The sequence below is a fragment of the Oncorhynchus kisutch genome, linkage group LG8, assembly GCF_002021735.2.
Source record: "Oncorhynchus kisutch isolate 150728-3 linkage group LG8, Okis_V2, whole genome shotgun sequence".
Lineage (NCBI taxonomy): Eukaryota > Metazoa > Chordata > Actinopteri > Salmoniformes > Salmonidae > Oncorhynchus > Oncorhynchus kisutch.
In genome coordinates this window covers 17,553,197-17,574,860 of record NC_034181.2, presented here as the reverse complement: position 1 = coordinate 17,574,860, position 21,664 = coordinate 17,553,197, and the positions used below count along the sequence as shown (strand labels likewise).

The 21,664-nt window shown below is 42.9% G+C and overlaps 1 protein-coding gene across 3 annotated transcripts; it reads left to right on the top strand.

Annotated features, from left to right (window-relative positions):
- Positions 1 to 7,678: 7,678 nt before the first annotated feature.
- LOC109896130 (glycerol-3-phosphate acyltransferase 3-like) lies at positions 7,679 to 21,330 on the top strand. Of its 3 annotated transcripts, none has more exons than XM_020490390.2 (14): positions 7,679 to 7,784; positions 9,665 to 9,837; positions 10,555 to 10,621; positions 12,427 to 12,575; positions 12,890 to 13,035; positions 13,482 to 13,556; positions 13,675 to 13,764; positions 13,908 to 14,001; positions 14,253 to 14,368; positions 14,739 to 14,794; positions 19,263 to 19,348; positions 19,488 to 19,616; positions 19,932 to 20,011; positions 20,733 to 21,330. In XM_020490390.2, exons 2-14 carry the CDS (start codon positions 9,694 to 9,696, stop codon positions 20,845 to 20,847), a joined length of 1,347 nt encoding a protein of 448 aa, XP_020345979.1. In that variant the 5' UTR covers positions 7,679 to 7,784; positions 9,665 to 9,693; the 3' UTR covers positions 20,848 to 21,330. The 3 variants fall into 3 exon arrangements, with proteins under 3 accessions (XP_020345979.1, XP_031685597.1, XP_020345980.1); XM_031829737.1 differs by lacking the exon at positions 7,679 to 7,784 and adding an exon at positions 8,406 to 8,547 and having other exon boundaries at positions 20,733 to 21,324; XM_020490391.2 differs by lacking the exon at positions 7,679 to 7,784 and adding an exon at positions 9,315 to 9,440 and having other exon boundaries at positions 20,733 to 21,324.
- The last annotated feature ends 334 nt before the right edge of the window (positions 21,331 to 21,664 follow it).

Here is a 21,664-nt window from a genome sequence, read left to right as displayed (position 1 = left end):
ACCTCACACTCAACGTCAACAAAACTAAGGAGATGATTGTGGACTTCAGGAAACAGCAGAGGGAACACCCCCCTATCCACATCGATGGAACAGTAGTGGAGAGGGTAGTAGTTTTAAGTTCCTCGGCGTACACATCACAGACAAACTGAATTGGTCCACCCACACAGACAGCATCGTGAAGAAGGCGCAGCAGCGCCTCTTCAACCTCAGGAGGCTGAAGAAATTTGGCTTGTCACCAAAAGCACTCACAAACTTCTACAGATGCACAATCGAGAGCATCCTGTCGGGCTGTATCACCGCCTGGTACGGCAACTGCTCCGCCCACAACCGTAAGGCTCTCCAGAGGGTAGTGAGGTCTGCACAACGCATCACCGGGGGCAAACTGCCTGCCCACCAGGACACCTACACCACCCGATGTCACAGGAAGGCCATAAAGATCATCAATGACAACAACCACCCGAGCCACTGCCTGTTCACCCCGCTATCATCCAGAAGGCGAGGTCAGTACAGGTGCATCAAAGCTGGGACCGAGAGACTGAAAAACAGCTTCTATCTCAAGGCCATCAGACTGTTAAACAGCCACCACTAACATTGAGTGGCTGCTGCCAACACACTGACTCAACTCCAGCCACTTTAATAATGGGAATTGATGGGAAATGATGTAAAATATATCACTAGCCACTTTAAACAATGCTACCTAATATAATGTTTACATACCCTACATTATTCATCTCATATGTATACGTATATACTGTACTCTATACCATCTACTGCATCCTTATGTAATACATGTATCACTAGCCACTTTAACTATGCCACTTTGTTTACATACTCATGTCATATGTCTGCTAACCATGTGTATGTGACAAATAAATTTGATTTGATTTGATTTGATTTGAAATGATACAACCCCCCCCCCCCCCCCACACACACACACACACAAAAAAACAACAACATCTATTTAATTCCAGGTTGTAAGGCAACATATATAAGTTTGGACATTTGGTTGGTCATTTGTTTATCAAGTATATTCAGATACATGCAGCTTCTCTTCTTTCATAAGTTGTTGCCCTACAGGACTAAATAAAGTAGTGCTCACCAGAATAATGTCTAACATCGATATAATGAATACATTAGTAATCTAGGTAACACCAGTAAAGGTGTCTGTTTTGTTTAGGGACTGGGAGAAAATGCAGTAACTCCAAAACACTACAGATTGGTCCTGTGCAAAATGTCCAATGTCATCAGTTTGACCAGTTTTAAGGAAATGAAAAGCTGATAAAACGATTAAACACATTTCTGATAAGACTCGGTTTTTCTTGGGTGCATATTTTATTGAAATTGAAATACTGAAATACTCACATTTTCTCAAGAGATGCTGTAAGAAAGACATTTCTCCAATCCTGTTCCAGAGTAAAAATGTACATTTGTTGTATCATTTTACTGCAAGAAATGCATAATTCTGCAGGAGTTAATATTATATTACTCTATATGTGAGAGGTTATAGGCCTACACTCAGTGTCCAGATTTCAGTTACAGTTTAAGCCATATGAACCAATTGGGAATATTTTGTTTATTCACGGTTACAGGGATACTCATGAACGGGATAAAGGTGCTATGAGCTACTATCCGGAATACTTTGGACATGTAAACGTGTTCAATGAAGGTAACAGCCTCTACCTTTATGTACAGTACATAGCTATCTCATTGACCTATTACCCCTGCGCATCCACTCGGTACTGGTACTCCCTGTATATAGCCATGTTATTTTCTACTTACTATATATAGCCATGTTATTTCTACTCTTTATTTGTATTCGTTATTAATTTCATTTTTTTATTTAAATTTTGTATTTCTCAATCACCCAATCTTCAAGAAAAATGTAATGAATGTTTTTTATTTTTTTATTTCACCTTTATTTAACCAGGTAGGCTAGTTGAGAACAAGTTCTCATTTGCAACTGCGACCTGGCCAAGATAAAGCATAGCAGTGTGAGCATACAACAAAGAGTTACACATGGAGTAAACAATTAACAAGTCAATAACACAGTAGAAAACAAAGGGGGGGTCTATATACAATGTGTGCAAAAGGCATGAGGAGGTAGGCAAATAATTACAATTTTGCAGATTAACACTGGAGTGATAAATGATCAGATGGTCATGTACAGGTAGAGATATTGGTGTGCAGAAGAGCAGAAAAGTAAATAAATAAAAACAGTATGGGGATGAGGTAGGTGAAAAGGGTGGGCTATTTACCAATAGACTATGTACAGCTGCAGCGATCGGTTAGCTGCTCAGATAGCTGATGTTTGAAGTTGGTGAGGGAGATAAAAGTCTCCAACTTCAGCGATTTTTGCAATTCGTTCCAGTCACAGGCAGCAGAGTACTGGAACGAAAGGCGGCCAAATGAGGTGTTGGCTTTAGGGATGATCAGTGAGATACACCTGCTGGAGCGCGTGCTACGGATGGGTGTTGCCTTCGTGACCAGTGAGCTGAGATAAGGCGGAGCTTTACCTAGCATAGACTTGTAGATGACCTGGAGCCAGTGGGTCTGGCGACGAATATGTAGCGAGGGCCAGCCGACTAGAGCATACAAGTCGCAGTGGTGGGTGGTATAAGGTGCTTTAGTGACAAAACGGATGGCACTGTGATAGACTGCATCCAGTTTGCTGAGTAGAGTGTTGGAAGCCATTTTGTAGATGACATCGCCGAAGTCGAGGATCGGTAGGATAGTCAGTTTTACTAGGGTAAGCTTGGCGGCGTGAGTGAAGGAGGCTTTGTTGCGGAATAGAAAGCCGACTCTTGATTTGATTTTCGATTGGAGATGTTTGATATGAGTCTGGAAGGAGAGTTTGCAGTCTAGCCAGACACCTAGGTACTTATAGACGTCCACATATTCTAGGTCGGAACCATCCAGGGTGGTGATGCTAGTCGGGCATGCAGGTGCAGGCAGCGACCGGTTGAAAAGCATGCATTTTGTTTTACTAGCGTTTAAGAGCAGTTGGAGGCCACGGAAGGAGTGTTGTATGGCATTGAAGCTTGTTTGGAGGTTAGATAGCACAGTGTCCAAAGACGGGCCGAAAGTATATAGAATGGTGTCGTCTGCGTAGAGGTGGATCAGGGAATCGCCCGCAGCAAGAGCAACATCATTGATATACACAGAGAAAAGAGTCGGCCCGAGAATTGAACCCTGTGGCACCCCCATAGAGACTGCCAGAGGACCGGACAGCATGCCCTCCGATTTGACACACTGAACTCTGTCTGCAAAGTAATTGGTGAACCAGGCAAGGCAGTCATCCGAAAAACCGAGGCTACTGAGTCTGCCGATAAGAATATGGTGATTGACAGAGTCGAAAGCCTTGGCAAGGTCGATGAAGACGGCTGCACAGTACTGTCTTTTATCGATGGCGGTTATGATATCGTTTAGTACCTTGAGTGTGGCTGAGGTGCACCCATGACCGGCTCGGAAACCAGATTGCACAGCGGAGAAGGTACGGTGGGATTCGAGATGGTCAGTGACCTGTTTGTTGACTTGGCTTTCGAAGACCTTAGATAGGCAGGGCAGGATGGATATAGGTCTGTAACAGTTTGGGTCCAGGGTGTCTCCCCCTTTGAAGAGGGGGATGACTGCGGCAGCTTTCCAATCCTTGGGGATCTCAGACGAGATGAAAGAGAGGTTGAACAGGCTGGTAATAGGGGTTGCGACAATGGTGGCAGATAGTTTCAGAAATAGAGGGTCCAGATTGTCAATATGCAGATGGTTTATGCCCACTAGTTGACGATCATCTTACTCTACATAGACAACATATGTGTTTGAGTCATGAGTCCCCCTACCATCTCTGTCTAGCATGTGCACAATACTAAAATGTAAAAAATATATATATATTTGATTCATGGAGCATTTAATATCCTATGGTTATTTGTATGACTTATTCAAAACTGTCCACGAATGGCTGCAAAAATGCATATATAATCTACTAGCCTCATATAATACATTTAAAACGACAAAAGTAGGCATAAGATTTCAAATATGTGATTACACTGGCAAAATTGGGAAGAAGTGGAGTAATAAAATACAGTACAGTTCTTGCTGACAAGCACAGTAATTCCCCTGTATTTTAGCCCATTGTTATGAATGAGAATTGTTCCACTGATCAGACTAAATAAAGTAAATACATAATCAAATCTGTCCCTACACCCTAACCAAATAATTGTTATATGTATTGTCCCCCCTCTAGAATCGAACTTTTGGGTTCACAATCTCTTAGACAAAAATGATTTCCTGATGTTAAATTGCAGGCGCAGAAGCGCCTATTTCAAAGCGATATGGAGCACAATTAAAAAGTGAACGATCGGATTATATAACGGACTATTAGAGAAAATGTAAGCAGTAGACTACTTTTCAATGCGTGAAATAAGAGGTGTGCCGTGAGAGCGTGAGAAGAGGGTCAATTTGTTGTGTCTCACGGACAATGCGTGAGAGTTCACAGCTCTGGACTAATCTTTTGAATAAATGTAGTAAAAAAATAAATTACAGCAACAATATATAACATTAGCTAGATAGATAATGTTAGCAAGCTAGCTAGCTACACTGACAACTATCAGTGCCCTATTTGTAAATCCGACCACAACTCTATCCTCCTGATTCCTGCTTATAAGCAAAAATGAAAGCAGGAAGCACCAGTGATTCAGTCTATAAGAAAATGGTCAGATGAAGCAGATGCTAAACTACAGGACTGTTTGCTAGCACAGACTGGAACATGTTCCGGGATTCTTCCGATGGCATTGAGGAGTACACCACACCAGTCACTGGCTTTATCAATAAGTGCATTGAGGACTTCGTCCCCACAGTGACTGTACGTACATATCCCAACCAGAAGCCATGGATTACAGGCAACATTCGCACTGAGCTAAAGGGTAGAGCTGCCGCTTACAAGAAATCCCGCTATGCCCTGCGACGAACCATCAAACAGGCAAAGCGTCAATACAGGGCTAAGATTGAATCATACTACACCGGCTCCGACGCTCGTCGTATGTGGCAGGGCTTGCAAACTATTACAGACTACAAAGGGAAGAACAGCCGCGAGCTGCCCAGTGACACGAGCCTACCAGATGAGCTAAATCACTTCTATGCTCGCTTCGAGGCAAGCAACACTGAGGCATGCACGAGAGCATCAGCTGTTCCGGACGACTGTGTGATCACACTCTCCGTAGCCGACATTCACATGGCTGTGGGGCCAGATGGATTACCAGGACGTGTGCTCCGGGCATGTGCTGACCAACTGGCAGGTGTCTTCACTGACATTTTCAACATGTCCCTGATTGAGTCTGTAATACCAACATGCTTCAAGCAGACCACCATATTCCCTGTGCCCAAGAACACAAAGGCAACCTGCCTAAATGACTACAGACCTGTGGCACTCACGTCCTTAGCCATGAAGTGCTTTGAAAGGCTGGTAATGGCTCACATCAACACCATTATCCCAGAAACCCTAGACCCACTCTAATTTGCATACCGCCCAAACACATCCACAGATGATGCAATCCCTATTGCACTCCACACTGCCCTTTCCCACCTGGACAAAATGAACACTTATGTGAGAATGCTAACCAGAAGCATCGATTATAATCACAGCCGTATATATCCCCCCCCAAGCAGACACATCGATGGCTCTGAACGAACTTTATTTAACTCTCAGTTAGATTACTTGTTGGTTATTACTGCATTGTCGGAACTAGAAGCACAAGCATTTCGCTACACTCGCATTAACATCTGCTAACCATGTGTATGTGACAAATAAAATGTGATTTAAAATTTGATTTGATTTGATTTGATGTTCATTGACTACAGCTCAGCGTTCAACACCATAGTATCCTCAAAGCTCATCACTAAGCTAAGGGACCTGGGACTAAACACCTCCCTCTGCAACTGGATCCTGGACTTCCTGACGGGCCACCCCCAGGTGGTGAGGGTAGGTAGCAACACATCTGCCACGCTGATCCTCAACACTGGAGCTCCCCAGGGGTGCGTGCTCAGTCCCCTCCTCTACTCCCTGTTCACCCACGACTGCATGGCCAGGCACGACTCCAACACCATCATTAAGTTTGCTGACGACACAACAGTGGTAGGCCTAATCACCCACAACGACGAGACAGCCTATAGGGAGGAGGTCAGAGACCTGGCCGGGTGGTGTCATAATAACAACCTATCCCTCAACGTAACCAAGACTAAGGAGATGATTGTGGACTACAGGAAAAGGACCACCGAGCACATCCCCATTCTCATTGACGGGGCTGTAGTGGAGCAGGTTGAGAGCTTCAAATTCCTTGGTGTCCACATCAACAACAAACTAGAATGGGTCAAACACACCAAGACAGTCGTGAAGAGGGCACGACAAAGCCTCTTCCCCCTCAGGAAACTAAAAATATTTGGCATGGGTCCTGAGATCCTCAAAAGGTTCTACAGCTGCAACATCGAGAGCATCCTGACCGGTTGCATCACTGCCTGGTACGGCAATTGCTCATTCTCCGACCGCAAGGCACTTCAGAGGGTAGTGCGTTCGGCCCAGTACATCACTGGGGCTAAGCTGCCTGCCATCCAGGGCCTCTACACCAGGCAGTGTCAGAGAAAGGCCCTGAAAATTGTCAAAGACCCCAGCCACCCCAGTCATAGACTGTTCTCTCTACTATCGCATGGCAAACGGTACTGGAGTGCCAAGTCTAGGACAAAAAGGTTTCTCAACAGTTTTTACCCCCAAGCCATAAGACTCCTGAACAGGTAACCAAATGGTTACCCGGACTATTTGCATTGTGTTGCTCCCCCAATCCCTCTTCTACGCTCTAACTCTGTTTATCTTATATGCATAGCCACTTTAACTATACATTCATGTACATACTACCTCAATTGGCCCGACCAACCAGTGCTCCCGCACATTGGCTAACCGGGCTATCTGCATTGTGTCCCACCACCCGCCAACCCCTCTTTTTACGCTACTGCTACTCTCTGTTCATCATATATGCATAGTCACTTTAACCAACCCACATGTACATAGTACCTCAATAAGCCTGACTAACAGGTATTTAGCCTTGCTACTCTTATTTTCAAATGTCTTTTTACTGTTTTATTTCTTGACTTACCTACACACACACACACACACACACTTTCTCTCCGCACTATTGGTTAGAGCAGTAAGTAAGCATTTCACTGTTCACTGTCGGCGTTCACTGTCAGTAAGCATTTCACTGTCGGCGCACATGACAAATAAACTTTGATTTGATGATGGGCTCGTTGTAATGGCTGGAATGGAATTAATGAGCTGAGTCAAATGTGATGTCCATGTGTTTGATGTGTTTGATAACATTCCATTAATTTCACTCCAGCCATTACAATGAGCCCGTCCTCCTATAGCTCCTCCCACCAGCCACCACTGCTCTCTATAGTTAAGGCTGTACAATGCATATGCCCCAATGCAAGTCTGCAGTCTATTCCAGCCACAGTGGGATCTGAACAGTTTGTTTACTGTTTATTGTCAAAGAAATACATTATTGTATTTATTATTAAATTATGTAACAACATTTCAACCTTGTTTAGCATTATCTAATCCAAATGTGGAATTATTCCCCTATTTGTTGCCGTTTGGATCAGTTTCAATTATGGACTTTTATTTTGAAAGCGATCCGCAAATTCCACTATTGTGGATAATCCCTATTGTGGTTAGCTTCACACATAGTCGTATGAGTTCTACAATAGGGAAGTGCATGGTAACATGGACTGGAGTTTGACAGGTAAGATCCACCACGCCGGGCTGAATATCGGGAACCAAACTTTCTAATTGTCCGGCCAGGTCTGGACAATTTGCAGACAGTTTTTTGTCAAGCGATTTGGTTTAGCTGTGTCCAATAGCCTACTCTGTTTATAATTGGCTATTGACGTTGAAATGAATTGAGCGTCTCCGGTTGAGGATTTTCATGACGAGCGTATATGTTGCGCAATCTAAAGTTGGTGAAGTTTATTTTAAATTGAGTTTCCAATCGTCAGCCTAGATAGATTTGTATTAGCCTATAATCAAATGCTGGGCTTCTTTCTGTCGCGTTTGAACTTGTCATTTCAGGCATGCGCCTGGGATTTGTTGATAGTAGGCCTACGTTAGCCCATTATTATACTGATAAAAATATAAACGCAACATGTAACAATTAACGATTTTACTCATATAAGGAAATCAGTCAATTTAAATAAATGTATTAGGCCCTAATCTATAGATTTCACATGACTGGGCAGGTGCGCAGCCATGGATGGGCCAAGGAAGGCATAGGCCCACCCACTGGGGAATCAGGTCCAGCCAATCAGAATTAGTTTTTCCCCACAAAAGTGCTTTATTACAGACAGAAATACTTCTGTTTCATCAGCTGTCCGGGTGGCTGGTCTCCTTGCGATCCCGCAGGTGAAGAAGCCGGATGTGGAGTTCCTGGGCTGGCATGGTTACACGTGGTTGTGAGCCGGTTGGAAGTTCTGCCAAATTCTTTTAAATGAGGTTGCCGGTAGTTTATGGTAGAGAAATTAACATTTAATTAACTGGCAACAGCTCTGGGGGACATTCCTGCAGTCAGCATGCCAATTGCACACTCCATCAAAACTTGAGACATCTGTTGCATTGTTGTGTGACAAAACTGCACATTTTAGAGTGTCCTTTTATTGTCCCCATCACAAGGTGCACCTGTGTAATGAACATGCTATTTAATCTGCTTCTTGATATGCCACACCTGTCAGGTGGATGGATTATCTTGGCAAAGGAGAATTGCTCACTAACAGGGATTGTAAACAAATTTGTGCGCAACGTTTGTGAGAAGCTTTTTGTGCGTTTGGAACATTCTTGGAATCTTTGATTTCACTTCAAGAAACATGGGACCAACACTTTACATGTCACGTTTATATTTTAGTAAAGTATAGTAGGCCTATTTCAGCTCCCCGTTTATATTTTAGTAAAGTATTGTAGGCCTATTTCAGCTCCCCTTGTGTTTTTGATCTAATAGATTGCACATTCTATGTTATTCATATATATTTGTTTCATTCTGCTTTACATAGTCACACACATACCTGATGTGTAGCCATGTTCGGTGTTTGTCCTGAAATCTGAGTGGTATCATTTCCCACCCTCTCTAGCCGATAGTTAAAGGGATAGTTCACCCAAATAACAAAATTATCTAAATGTTTTCCTTACCCTGTAAGCAGTCTATGAAAATGGTATGACAGAGATCTATGTTTTGGTTTTGTTTACCTGGCCACTGTCTCCACAACCTACATTTATTTTTCTTTAAGGAATTTTGGAACAAATCCAATGCAAGTCAACATCACTGATATTAGCATTTTTCAGATGTCATATGCAAAGCATCAAAGCATGGATTTAATTTGCTGTCTCACCTTGTCCATAGACTGCTTACACGGTAAGAAAACCAATATGTCATTTGGGTGAATTATATCTTTAACTGTAGCAATTGAGGTAGTACTGTTAGATATTGAACCAACAACACCCTGCGCTTACACAGAGATATTATTCTGACACCCTTCAATGTTGATTCAATGTGTGTTTATGTCCCTATCTCCCATAGCCTACACATAAGCTTGCTATGCTATTACTGCTATCAATCACCTGTTGTTGTTTCTGCAGGGTGACATACTGTAGAGAGGTCTGTAGCGATGGAGGATTTCTGGGTGGTGGTCCTGGCAGGGCTGAAGGTGTGGGTCTACCTCATTGTGGCTCTTCTCATGGTGCCTGCCATGTTTGGCTTCTCCCTGGGCATCTCTGAGACATACATGAAGATCCTGGTCAAAACCCTTGAGGTAAACTGCCTCTGTTCAGAAGTTGGGGGGGTACAACAAAATGGGAAAGAGGAAATGTAATACTTACACACTCTGTAAAATCTGGTAAACTGCATCACTCAGACAACGTGAGGGGCACAGCTTCATGTGTCTATAGTTGTCTTAAATGTTATCTATTCATCATGTCTTAAATATAAGACTTGTGGCCTTAATGTATGTATTTATACCACAGCCTTAGTGAGGGAGAAACAAATCGATACAGTTTCATATCGCAATATTATTTTGAGCAGATGGGCTGTACCTGCATCAAAACTCCAGTAATTTCACTTCATAGCATGTTCTCATCTTTTTAAATATGGAGCCAATTTTTTTTCAGCACTTTTATTTCCATGACTGATCAAAACTTGTTTTCTCATGGCTCTTGTCCCTCTGCAGCAGACATGGTGAGCAATATGTTTGGAACTTTGAATCGCAATAAATGTATAGAACTGACATGATTTCTGACAGAAAAGCACATATGTTCTCTGCACTTTTCCATCTGAACATCCTGTAACCTTGTGGCCTCCTGGGGAAAAAAACAAACTTTCAAACCCTGTCCAGGGGCTTATCTGGGGTGAGAGTTCAGGGGTGAGAGTTCAGGGGTGAATATGTGTAATGTCCTTTCTCTCCTGTCCTGCTGTGGGTCATGGGGTGAGATGTCAAAGGCTAAAGATGTTTCTCATCTCTCATATTCTCCAGTGGGCCACGTTGAGGATCCAGACAGTCAACAAAGAGCAGCATATAATCGAATCCTCCTCATCCAACGGTGAGCCAATGAGCAGAGCTCATTGGATTAATTTGCTTGATCGATATATAGGATGGATGAATGGATAGAGATTTATTTACTCATTGGTCTCTGATAAGGAAATTATTGTGGGCATTACCTAAAGTTGCATGGTTGATAATTTAGGCGTACAAGTCTGGCCAATGTGTTGGAAAGAGAAACCTAAACATTTTCAGTCACTCTCTTTACTCACACTCCCATTGCCATTGAGAAACTCATAAAGAAACATATACAGAATGTTTCTATTCGGTCTGTTTCTCCTCTCTCTCAACAACACTGGTTCCCAAAGACACTGTTGTTTATCTGCTGTGTTCAGAAGCTAATTTACATGTAAAGTGCCGAAGAACAAATCCTGTATGTTAGTGTACCATAGTAGTTAAACAGGTTTTCCCCTGGAGTGCATTGAAAATATCATGTCAGGACTGATTTCAGTCAGCTGTCAATGGTTGAAATAGGTTGCATTTATAATATATATATTTTCAATGTGCTCAAGGTACGTTAGGTGGGATGGGGTAACCTATATGAAATTATAAACTGGATGGTTCAAGCCCTGAATGATGATTGGCTGACAGTATGACAATACTTACATTTTTACTCAATAATTACATTGGTAAGCACAATAGGGCACCTCTGGGGTTTATGGTATATGACCAATATACCACGACTAAGGTCTGTATCCAGGCACTCCGCATTGCATCACGCATAAGAACAGCCCTTAGTCGTGGTGTGGTATATTGCCAGGACCGCCACCCCCTTGGGCCTTATTTCTTAATTATACCACTGAGAACCTAGAGACGGTGTAAACCTGATTTTATTTTATTTATTTTTATAGTGCTTGCAGTGGAAGGCTTGGAGCAGTCTCTGTTAATTAGCAGACTGTGATCGTGAGAATTTATAATGTTCTGTGCTGAATGATGTGGCTGCCTATCTATCCACTGACGCAATCACTTCACAATTAGCAGTCTTATAGGTTTGTCAGGGGGCAATTCAATCAAACTCACAGCGCTGTGTTCACTAGCTAGCACAGCACATCAAGATGCTCTTTTAATTTGTTATATATAAACTCACAGGATGGTTTCTGTATTGTACTCCCCTCACTGTAGATGCTGGTTGTAGTTTTCAAAGAAAACAAATGGGTCCAGCATAAACATTGCTTTAGCAGGATTGATTGAATTCAGCATAAAGTCAGTCACTCTGTCTCTCTCTCCTGAACTTTGCCTCGTGCGTCATCAGATTGAGTCTCCTCAGCTGATTTCACTGCCTTCAGACCTCTAGGAGGAAGGGCTACACTGTGGTGGGGTAATCTGATCCTAGACCTGTGATTACCTCGAGATGACAGACACACAAAGGGCCGTTTACTATGTTTGATGGCCTGTAATTTCTTATGGATTCTGTAGGAAAATGGTATTGGTGATTTAACCTGTTTAGGATCAGGACTAGGGTTGTGGTTAGTGATTCTTCCACTCAGCTATCAGCCCAAGATTTCTCAATATGGAGCAACAGTGTGAGTTAGTTGGTGACACTCTCTTAAATGTGTTGCAGTTCTGTGACTCATTTCCTTCCTCGACAGCACCTAACATGTCTATGGTCGTTTGACATATTTGTCATTCAAAATTAATAAACTCATTGGACTTTTAAGCTCTTTGTTTGACTCTGAATGTTGTCTGTATTGATGGTGAAATATAAAACATATTCATCTTTATCAGCTACAGATAGCTGTACGATATGATCACATCTGAAAATGATATAGGGTTGACTAGGTGATATCTTTGTGTGTGGATTTCCAGGCCTCATCCAGAGGGATGATGGTTCTATGGAGGAGGCTCTTGGGGAGTTGAGGCGCAGTCGCCCTAAACCACCAGTAGGAGGGGACTTCACACTCAGCGACTGTTTCTACTTCTACAGACGAGGCATCGAAGACATTGTAGAGGATGAGGTGAGATCACAACTAGAATAAGATTGATGCCTAATTCCAAATGTACCCCTAATGCTAGATATTCCATGATGGCCCCCTGATAGATCTGAGCTATACAGTAATGCTTAACTCTCTGGTAGGCTAAGATGAGTTTCCTAGTTATTGCCTTTACTGCACACGTCCAGTCCTTTCATATCAACGAAGGGGCATCAGGAAGTGTTTAGGGCCAGGGGTTGATTCAGGATTGGAGAAAACAGTACGTCTATTCAAAGCCCAGACTTTCTTTGTGTACAGGTAGGCCTACATTATTGTAATGTTGTTCTTCTGATTTCAAGGTGACCCAGCGGTTTTCATCAGAGGAGCTGGTGTCGTGGAACCTGCTAACTCGCACCAACATTGACTTCCAGTACATCAGCCTCAAACTGACCATGGTCTGGGGGCTGGGCGTGTTCATACGCTACTGCGTCCTGGCTCCACTCAGGTAACACCTGGGAGTGTGAAATCATTCAGAATCACTCAACCCTATAGCAAGGCCTCAGTTCTCCTACAGTTCACATCCCTGAACCAAACATACATGCCATGCACCAGTAATATTAAATGCAGTGCTTACCACAAATAATCCAGCTAGTGGCTGAATAGACAGGATGCACAACCACAGACATCAATAAACTGTGGAGCACAGGTGGCTGCTGAGGGGAGAACGGCTCATAATAATGTCCGGAACGGCGCGAATGGCATCAAACACCTGGAGGCCATGTGTTTGGTGTATTAGTTACCATTCCACTGATTCCGCTCCAGTCATTACTACGAGCCTGTCGTCCCCAATTACGGTGCCACCAACCTCCTGTGGTGTGGAGTGTTGGCTCATGACCAGCATAATGTGTTGTTGAGTCATGTATGTTCCTGAGTGAGAATGTTTTCTTTCAGGATCACGCTGGCATCTATAGGCCTGACCTGGCTGGTGATAGGAACCACTGCTGTAGGATTCCTCCCCAACTGGAGGTACACTTACACAGCTTTCAATCTACAAGTTCACACAGGATTGTGTTTTAAAGACTGAGACATTCCTCTCGTCATTGTATTTTAGTCATCTTAAAGGTAGCGTCTGTGTGTTCTGTAGGCTGAAGTCCTGGCTGAGCGATTGGGTCCATGTGATGTGCTACAGGATCTGTGCCCGAGGCCTCTCCTGCACCATCCACTACTATAACAAGTCAGTTAACTGACCTCCCCTCTCGCACATCTCTACTCAGCAAGCTATTACACACCATCCTGTCCCCAAGTGACCCTACTGTTGGTCCTTTTTTTATTTTACTTTAGAGTGTGTGTGTGTGTGGTCTCCATCTTGTTTTACAGAGAAAACAGACCCAGAAAAGGAGGAATCTGTGTGGCCAATCACACCTCCCCGATTGATATCGTAATTCTCTGCAACGATGGGTGTTACGCCATGGTACGTGAAATAAAGCTGATTAAGCCTCGCTTGAAATGGCTGAACTGTGTGAAATTTGTTGATTGACGCTCAATTGACTGCTTTCTCTCTGTGTAGCCTATTTTTATTTTGTACACCATTTTATACATGTTTGTGTACCTTACATTTATCTGACAATTTACTACTTTATATTTCTTTAATCCTAATCGGATGAATTGTCTGTGAAAGGAATTCTGAGGACTTTATTTGGGATTTGATCTGATGTGTTTTAGGTGGGCCAGTCACATGGTGGTCTGATGGGAGTGCTGCAGAGGGCCATGGCCAGGTCCTGTCCTCACATCTGGTTTGAGAGAGCTGATATGAAAGATCGCCACCTGGTGGCCAAGAGGTGAGCTTACCTGTTCACTGTCCCATCTCTACCTACAATGTTCAGACAAGCAATGACATGCCCATTGAAAATGGCTACAGACAAATAATCAGTCATATCTAATCCTATTTCCTCATCCTGATAATGTACTCCTGCCAGACAGCTTACTTACAGTATGTTCTCTGCTTTATAATTGCTTGTCCGTAAAACCAAACTCTAGCACATTCATGCACAAATGTATTAGTCACAAGTCATTGCCATTGACAATTAGGGATATAATTTAACACTGACATTTTCTGATATGGACATGCATTATAGTTCCAGTTGGAGCTATGTTCATACTCCTCCCAGATATGAAGTTAGGTTTTCTAACTGTTTTTAATATTTACAGGTTAACGGATCACGTGAATGACAACACAAAGCTTCCTATATTGATCTTTCCAGAAGGTGGGTTCTATTTAATTTGGATAGTCAGTCCATCTGTAGATGCTCTACAATCTACTAACGCTAACCTTAACCCCAAGCTTAACCCTCACCCTTATTCTACTCCTAACCCTAGCAAGCAGTTGCTTATCAACAGATGGTCATGCTAACAACAAACTATCTGTAGAGCATCTACAGATGGAAAATCCGGACTATCCGAATCGGTAAGTGCTACATTGGCCAAATAGATAAGCATGAAGTTGCCCTTAGACACTGATTTAAGCCAGTCCCTTGGTTAGTTAGGGTAAGCTGATCCTACACCTACAAATATACATATGCTGTATACCAGGTATTCCCAAACTGAAATAATTTTCTTCACATTTTCAAACAGTACATTTGTATTTTCCAACAGGGCTATACATTTATAGCCCTGTTGTTTTTTTCCTTTCTCGCCTGAGTAGCCTAGTTTCACTGCCAAAAATACATTTAAACCGTCTAGTGTTCAGCGAAATAACAACACAATGTCAAATACAGGTAGTCTTGTCAAATAATGAACATCCAATCACGTTCACTGTTACTCATCCAATCATGTTCACCGTTACTCTCTCACGGGAAACATTTACTCTTGCGCAGACATTTAGAAACGAAACATGACCATTTGAAAAATAAGCCACAGGATTTTTTAAATAAAAAATAAAGATGTTTGAGTAGTAAGACATGTATAAAAGCAACAGATACCATTAATAAGACTGGGCTAGAAGTGTCTTATATGGTGAGCTATGAGTGGCTAGGACAGGCAAGCCCATGCTATTGTGGAGGACTTAATTCTTCCTGCTGCCTTCGATATGGCTGAGACAATGTTGGGAGAAAAGGCCCAAAAAACTATACAGACAATGTCTCAATCAAACAACACTGTTTCACGATGCATCAGTGACATGGCAGGAGATGAAACAATTACTGTGCGTTTCAGTTGGATGAGTCAACAGACGTGGAGGGCCTGGCACATCTCCTGGTATATGTCTGTTACAGCTGGATGAGTCAACAGACGTGGAGGGCCTGGCACATCTCCTGGTATATGTCTGTTACAGCTGGATGAGTCAACAGACGTGGAGGGCCTGGTACATCTCCTGGTATATGTCTGTTACAGCTGAATGAGTCAACAGACGTGGAGGGCCTGGCACATCTCCTGGTATATGTCTGTTACAGCTGAATGAGTCAACAGATGTGGAGGGCCTGGCACATCTCCTGGTATATGTCCATTACGTTTATGGGGGGTCAATTAAGGAAGACATCCTCTTCTGCAAACCACTGGAAACCAGGACAACAGGAGAGGATATTTTTAAAGTACTGGACAGCTTTGTGACATCAAATGGACTTTGGTGGTCAAGATGTGTTGGTATCTGTACTGATGGTGCAAAATCCATGACAGGAAGACATAGTGGAGTGGTAACGCACGTGCAAGCAGTTGCTCCCGACGCCACTTGGGTATACTGCAGCATCCACAGAGAGGCTCTTGCTGCCAGGGGAATCCTGACAGCTCGAAAGATGTTTTGGACACTACAGTGAAAATTGTTAACTTTGTTAAAGCAAGGCCCCTGAACTCTTGTGTATTTTCTGCATTATGCAATGATATGGGTAGCGACCATGTAACGCTTTTACAACATACTGAAGTGCGCTGGTTATCAAGTATTGACACGTTTTTTTTCAATTGAGAGACGAGTTTAAAGTTTTCTTTACTGACCATCATTTTCACTTGTCTGACCTCTTGCATGATGACGAATTTCTCACATGACTGGCCTATCTGGGTGATGTCTTTTCTCACCTGAATGATCTGAATCTAGGATTACATGGAATCTCCAACTATATTCAATGTGCGGGACAACATTGAGGCTATGATTAAGAAGTTGGAGCTCTTTTCTGTCTCCATTAACAAGGACAACACGCAGGTCTTTCATCATTGTATGATTTTTTTTTTGAGTGCAAATGAATTCAAGCTTACAGACAATGTCTAATGTGATATATCGACGCACCTGATTAAGCTGGGTACGCAAAAACTTTCCTGAAACAGACGACACATACCACTGGATTCTCTATACCTTTCATGCCTTGCCTCTAGTCCACTTACCGATATCTGAAAAAAAGAGCCTGTGAAAATTCAATTTAATCAGAAGCCACTGCCAGATTTCTGGATACTACGCTCAGTTTCTTGCCTTGGCAAATTGCGCTGTTAAGACATCAGAACATATGTGAGAGTGGATTCTCGGATCTCACTAGCATGACAACTAAATACAGGCACAGACTGTGTGTGGAAAATGATTTAAGACTGAGACTCTCTCCAATACAACCCAACATTGCAGAGTTATGAGCATCTTTTCAAGCACACCCTTCTCATTAACCTGTGGTGAGTTATTCACACCCTTCTCATTAACCTGTGGTGAGTTATTCACACCCTTCTCATTAACCTGTGGTGAGTTATTCACCATTTTTTGATGAACAAATAAAGTTTTATGTGTAAGATGGCTAAATAAAGAGCAAAATGATTGATTATTATTATATTATTTGTGCCCTGGTCCTATAAGAGCTCTTTGACACTCGCACTCATGCTTATGTTTAATAAATGTATAGTGTGTGTGGCAGGCTTACAATGATGGCAAAAAACAACATTTGAGAGTGCGCTGACCCTGGTGCGAGAGGGGGTACAGATGGAGGTTGAATGTTTGAAGGAGTACGGAACTTTAAAACGTTTGGGAACCACTGCTGTATACAGTATATGCAAGTCACGTGTGTGTAATATAAATATATATATACAGTGGGGCAAAAAAGTATTTAGTCAGCCACCAATTGTGCAAGTTCTCCCACTTTAAAAAGATGAGAGATGCCTGTAATTTTCATCATAGGTACACTTCAACTATGACAGACAAAATGAGAAAAAGAAATCCAGAAAATCACAGTAGGATTTTTAATGAATTTATTTGCAAATGATGGTGGAAAATAAGTATTTGGTCAATAACAAAAGTTTATCTCAATACTTTGTTATATACCCTTTGTTGGCAATGACAGAGGTCAAACGTTTTCTGTAAGTCTTCACAAGGTTCACACACTGTTGCTGGTATTTTGGCCCATTCCTCCATGCAGATCTCCTCTAGAGCAGTGATGTTTTGGGGCTGTTGCTGGTTAACACGGACTTTCAACTCCCTCCAAAGATTTTCTTTGTGGTTGAGATCTGGAGACTGGCTAGGCCACTCCAGGACCTTGAAATGCTTCTTACGAAGCCACTCCTTCATTGCCCAGGCGGTGTGTTTGGGATCATTGTCATGCTGAAAGACCCAGCCACGTTTCATCTTCAATTCCCTTGCTGAAGGAAGGAGGTTTTCACTCAAAATCTCACGATACATGGCCCCATTCCCCAAAGCATGATGTTTCCACCCCCATGCTTCACAGTAGGTATGGTGTTCTTTGGATGCAACTCAGCATTCTTTGTCCTCCAATCACGACGAGTTGAGTTTACCAAAAAGGTCTATTTTGGTTTCATCTGACCATATGACATTCTCCCAATCTTCTTCTGGATCATCCAAATGCTCTCTAGCAAACTTCAGACTGGCCTGGACATGTACTGGCTTAAGCAGGGGGACACGTCTGGCACTGCAGGATTTGAGTCCCTGGCGGCGTAGTGTGTTACTGATGGTAGGCTTTGTTACTTTGGTCCCAGCTCTCTGCAGGTCATTCACTAGGACTGCAGCACTGGTGTGCTTCTGGGATTTTTGCTCACAGTTCATGTGATCATTTTGACCCCACGGGGTGAGATCTTGCGTGGAGCCCCAGATCAAGGGAAATTATCAGTGGTCTTGTATGTCTTCCATTTCCTAATAATTGCTCCCACAGTTGATTTCTTCAAACCAAGCTGCTTACCTATTGCAGATTCAGTCTTCCCAGCCTGGTGCAGGTCTACAATTTTGTTTCTGGTGTCCTTTGGCAGCTCTTTGGTCTTGGCCATAGTGGAGTTTGGAGTGTGACTGTTTGAGGTTGTGGACAGGTGTCTTTTATACTGATAACAAGTTCAAACAGGTGCCATTAATACAGGTAACGAGTGGAGGACAGAGGAGCCTCTTAAAGAAGTTACAGGTCTGTGAGAGCCAGAAATCTTGCTTGTTTGTAGGTGACCAAATACTTATTTTCCATCATAATTTGCAAATAAATTCATAAAAAATCCTACAATGTGATTTTCTGGATTTTTTCCCCCCTCATTTTGTCTGTCATAGTTGAAGTGTACCTATGATGAGAGAGGCCTGTAATTTTCATCTTAAGTGGGAGAACTTGCACATTTGGTGGCTGACTAAATAAGTTTTTGCCCCACTGTATATCTCATGCAGGGCCTTGCAGTTTTCACCCTTTTCTGTCATTTTGGAGAGCATTGTTGTTATCTTAGGATCTGTATACTGTATGTTTGTGGTGGTTGTGGCTTATCTACAGTGCATATTTCTGGTGTCCTCAGGGACCTGCATCAACAACACGTCTGTCATGATGTTCAAAAAGGGAAGTTTTGAGATTGGAGGAACAATATACCCAGTAGCCATAAAGGTGAGGATTCAATATCACTGCTTCAGTAGTTGACTTTTCCCTAAATCACGCAAAGATGACATTGGGAAAATTGCAAGAAAATGTCAGCACATCTTTGAAGAGGTGTTCTGTCAACTGTGGGACCATCTCCCTCCCGCAGTATGACCCTCAGTTTGGGGATGCGTTCTGGAACAGTGCCAAGTACAACATGGTGAGCTACCTGCTGAGGATGATGACCAGCTGGGCTATAGTCTGCAACGTCTGGTACCTGCCAGCCATGACCCAACAGGTGTGTATACAACACACAGACACACACAACCTGCCAGCCATGACCCAACAGGTGTGTATACAACACACGCAACCTGCCAGCCATGACCCAACAGGTGTGTATACAACACACACAACCTGCCAGCCATGACCCAACAGGTGTGTATACAACACACAGACACACACAACCTGCCAGCCATGACCCAGCAGGTGTGTATACAACACACAGACACACACAACCTGCCAGCCATGACCCAGCAGGTGTGTATACAACACACAGACACACAACCTGCCAGCCATGCACCAAGTGCCACTGATCTATCTCCTCTTTTCACAGGCAGGGGAGGATGCTGTCCACTTTGCCAACAGAGTCAAGTCTGCCATCGCACATCGGGGGGGACTAGTGGACTTGTCCTGGTAAGAATATTCTTCTGTCCTTCTATAAGGATTTTCTGATAATTCACTTGCACTAGAGCCTAGGCATAAACATTTGACAGCCTAACTGCCTCGTACTGGACTGTCTTTGACCTAGGCAGTGAAGGCATTGGGGACCTCTTTGCTGAGGAATGGGATTGTTTCTCTTGAGTTTGTTTTGTCATCTTGTAAATGTGTATTATGTTTTATTAGTAAATTGTATGTATGCTCCTGAGTGGCGCAGCGGTCTAAGCCACTGCATCTCAGTGCTTGAGGCGTCACTACAGACACCCTGGTTCGAAACCAGGCCGCGATTGAGAATCTCATAGGGCAGAGCACAATTGGCCCAGCATCGTCCTGGTTTGGCCGATGTAGGCCGTCATTGTAAATAAGAATTTATTCTTAACTGACTTGCCTAGTTAAATAAACATGCAGGGCTCCCCTGTAAAAGAGACCTTGGTCTCAATGGGTCTCCTTGTTAAAATAAAGGGAAAACAAAAAAAATGCACACAGAATTGCTGTAGATTCGCTTGAGCACAGATACGTTTGTTTCTTAAAAAACATTGGTCCCATGGGGCTCAGTTGGTAGAGCATGGTGCTTGCAACGCCAGAGTTGTGGGTTCAATTCCCACAGGGAACCAGTTTGGGAAAAGCACGAAATGTATAAGTGTGTCTGCTAAATTACAAATGTAAATGTTTCTTACGTGTGTTTGTTCCTGTGTAGGGATGGGGGCCTGAAGAGGGCCAAGGTGAAGGATATGTTTAAAGAGGAGCAGCAGAAGATGTACAGCAGCATGGTGGTTGGGAGTGAGGAGGACACCAGCAGTCACAGCGACTGACACCCTCCACTACCACATCCCTGCCTGATGACTGACTAATACCGATGACCACGGACTAGACTGCCATCGTGTGGATGGACCATTCAGGGATGTAACATTGACAGTGTCTTGCAGACTGTATGATAACTGATAAGCCAATTCGCATTATATTGGAAAGACTGTGTCAACACTAGTGCAATGGAACTGTAAAGGAGATGGGGTGGCAGGTCCGATTGGAATAGCTCTTTATTGTGCTGCTGTAAAAAATGGTTCTGCTAGGAAATGACTATGAAATCCTGTTTGGCATTCGAATGAATTAATAACCTTGTGACCGTATAACTTTTTGTTGTTTAATCCCAGAGTTCTGAATGTCAGAGTTTTGTTATGCATATACGATGACTGTTTATTTTTTGTGTGAATGTTTTTTCCCTCCCTTTATGTTGAGCCCAGTAGATCAATCAATGCTGCTAATTGTTTGAAAATAAACATTAGTCTTCAGCTGTTCCCTCTTTTTAGGGGTGTGTTTATTAACAAGCTCGGCTACTAGAACAAGGTAGTCAGAATCAGTAAAACTGGTTGTGAATTGATGATTTGAAATGTTTTATAAACGGTGCTGTGACTAGTTTTGCATGGTAAGCCGGTACCACGATTTGATATCACGGCAGTGGTGATTTTAGCATGTAAATCTTGGTGGGGCAAAAAATATGAACAATGGAATGCAAAGCCACAATACAACACGAAACAATACATTAATTGCACTCAAACGGTGCCCACAAACTGTTAGGACCTACATAAAGCTGTCCCGACATCTTACCACTGCCTACAACTGGCTATCAGT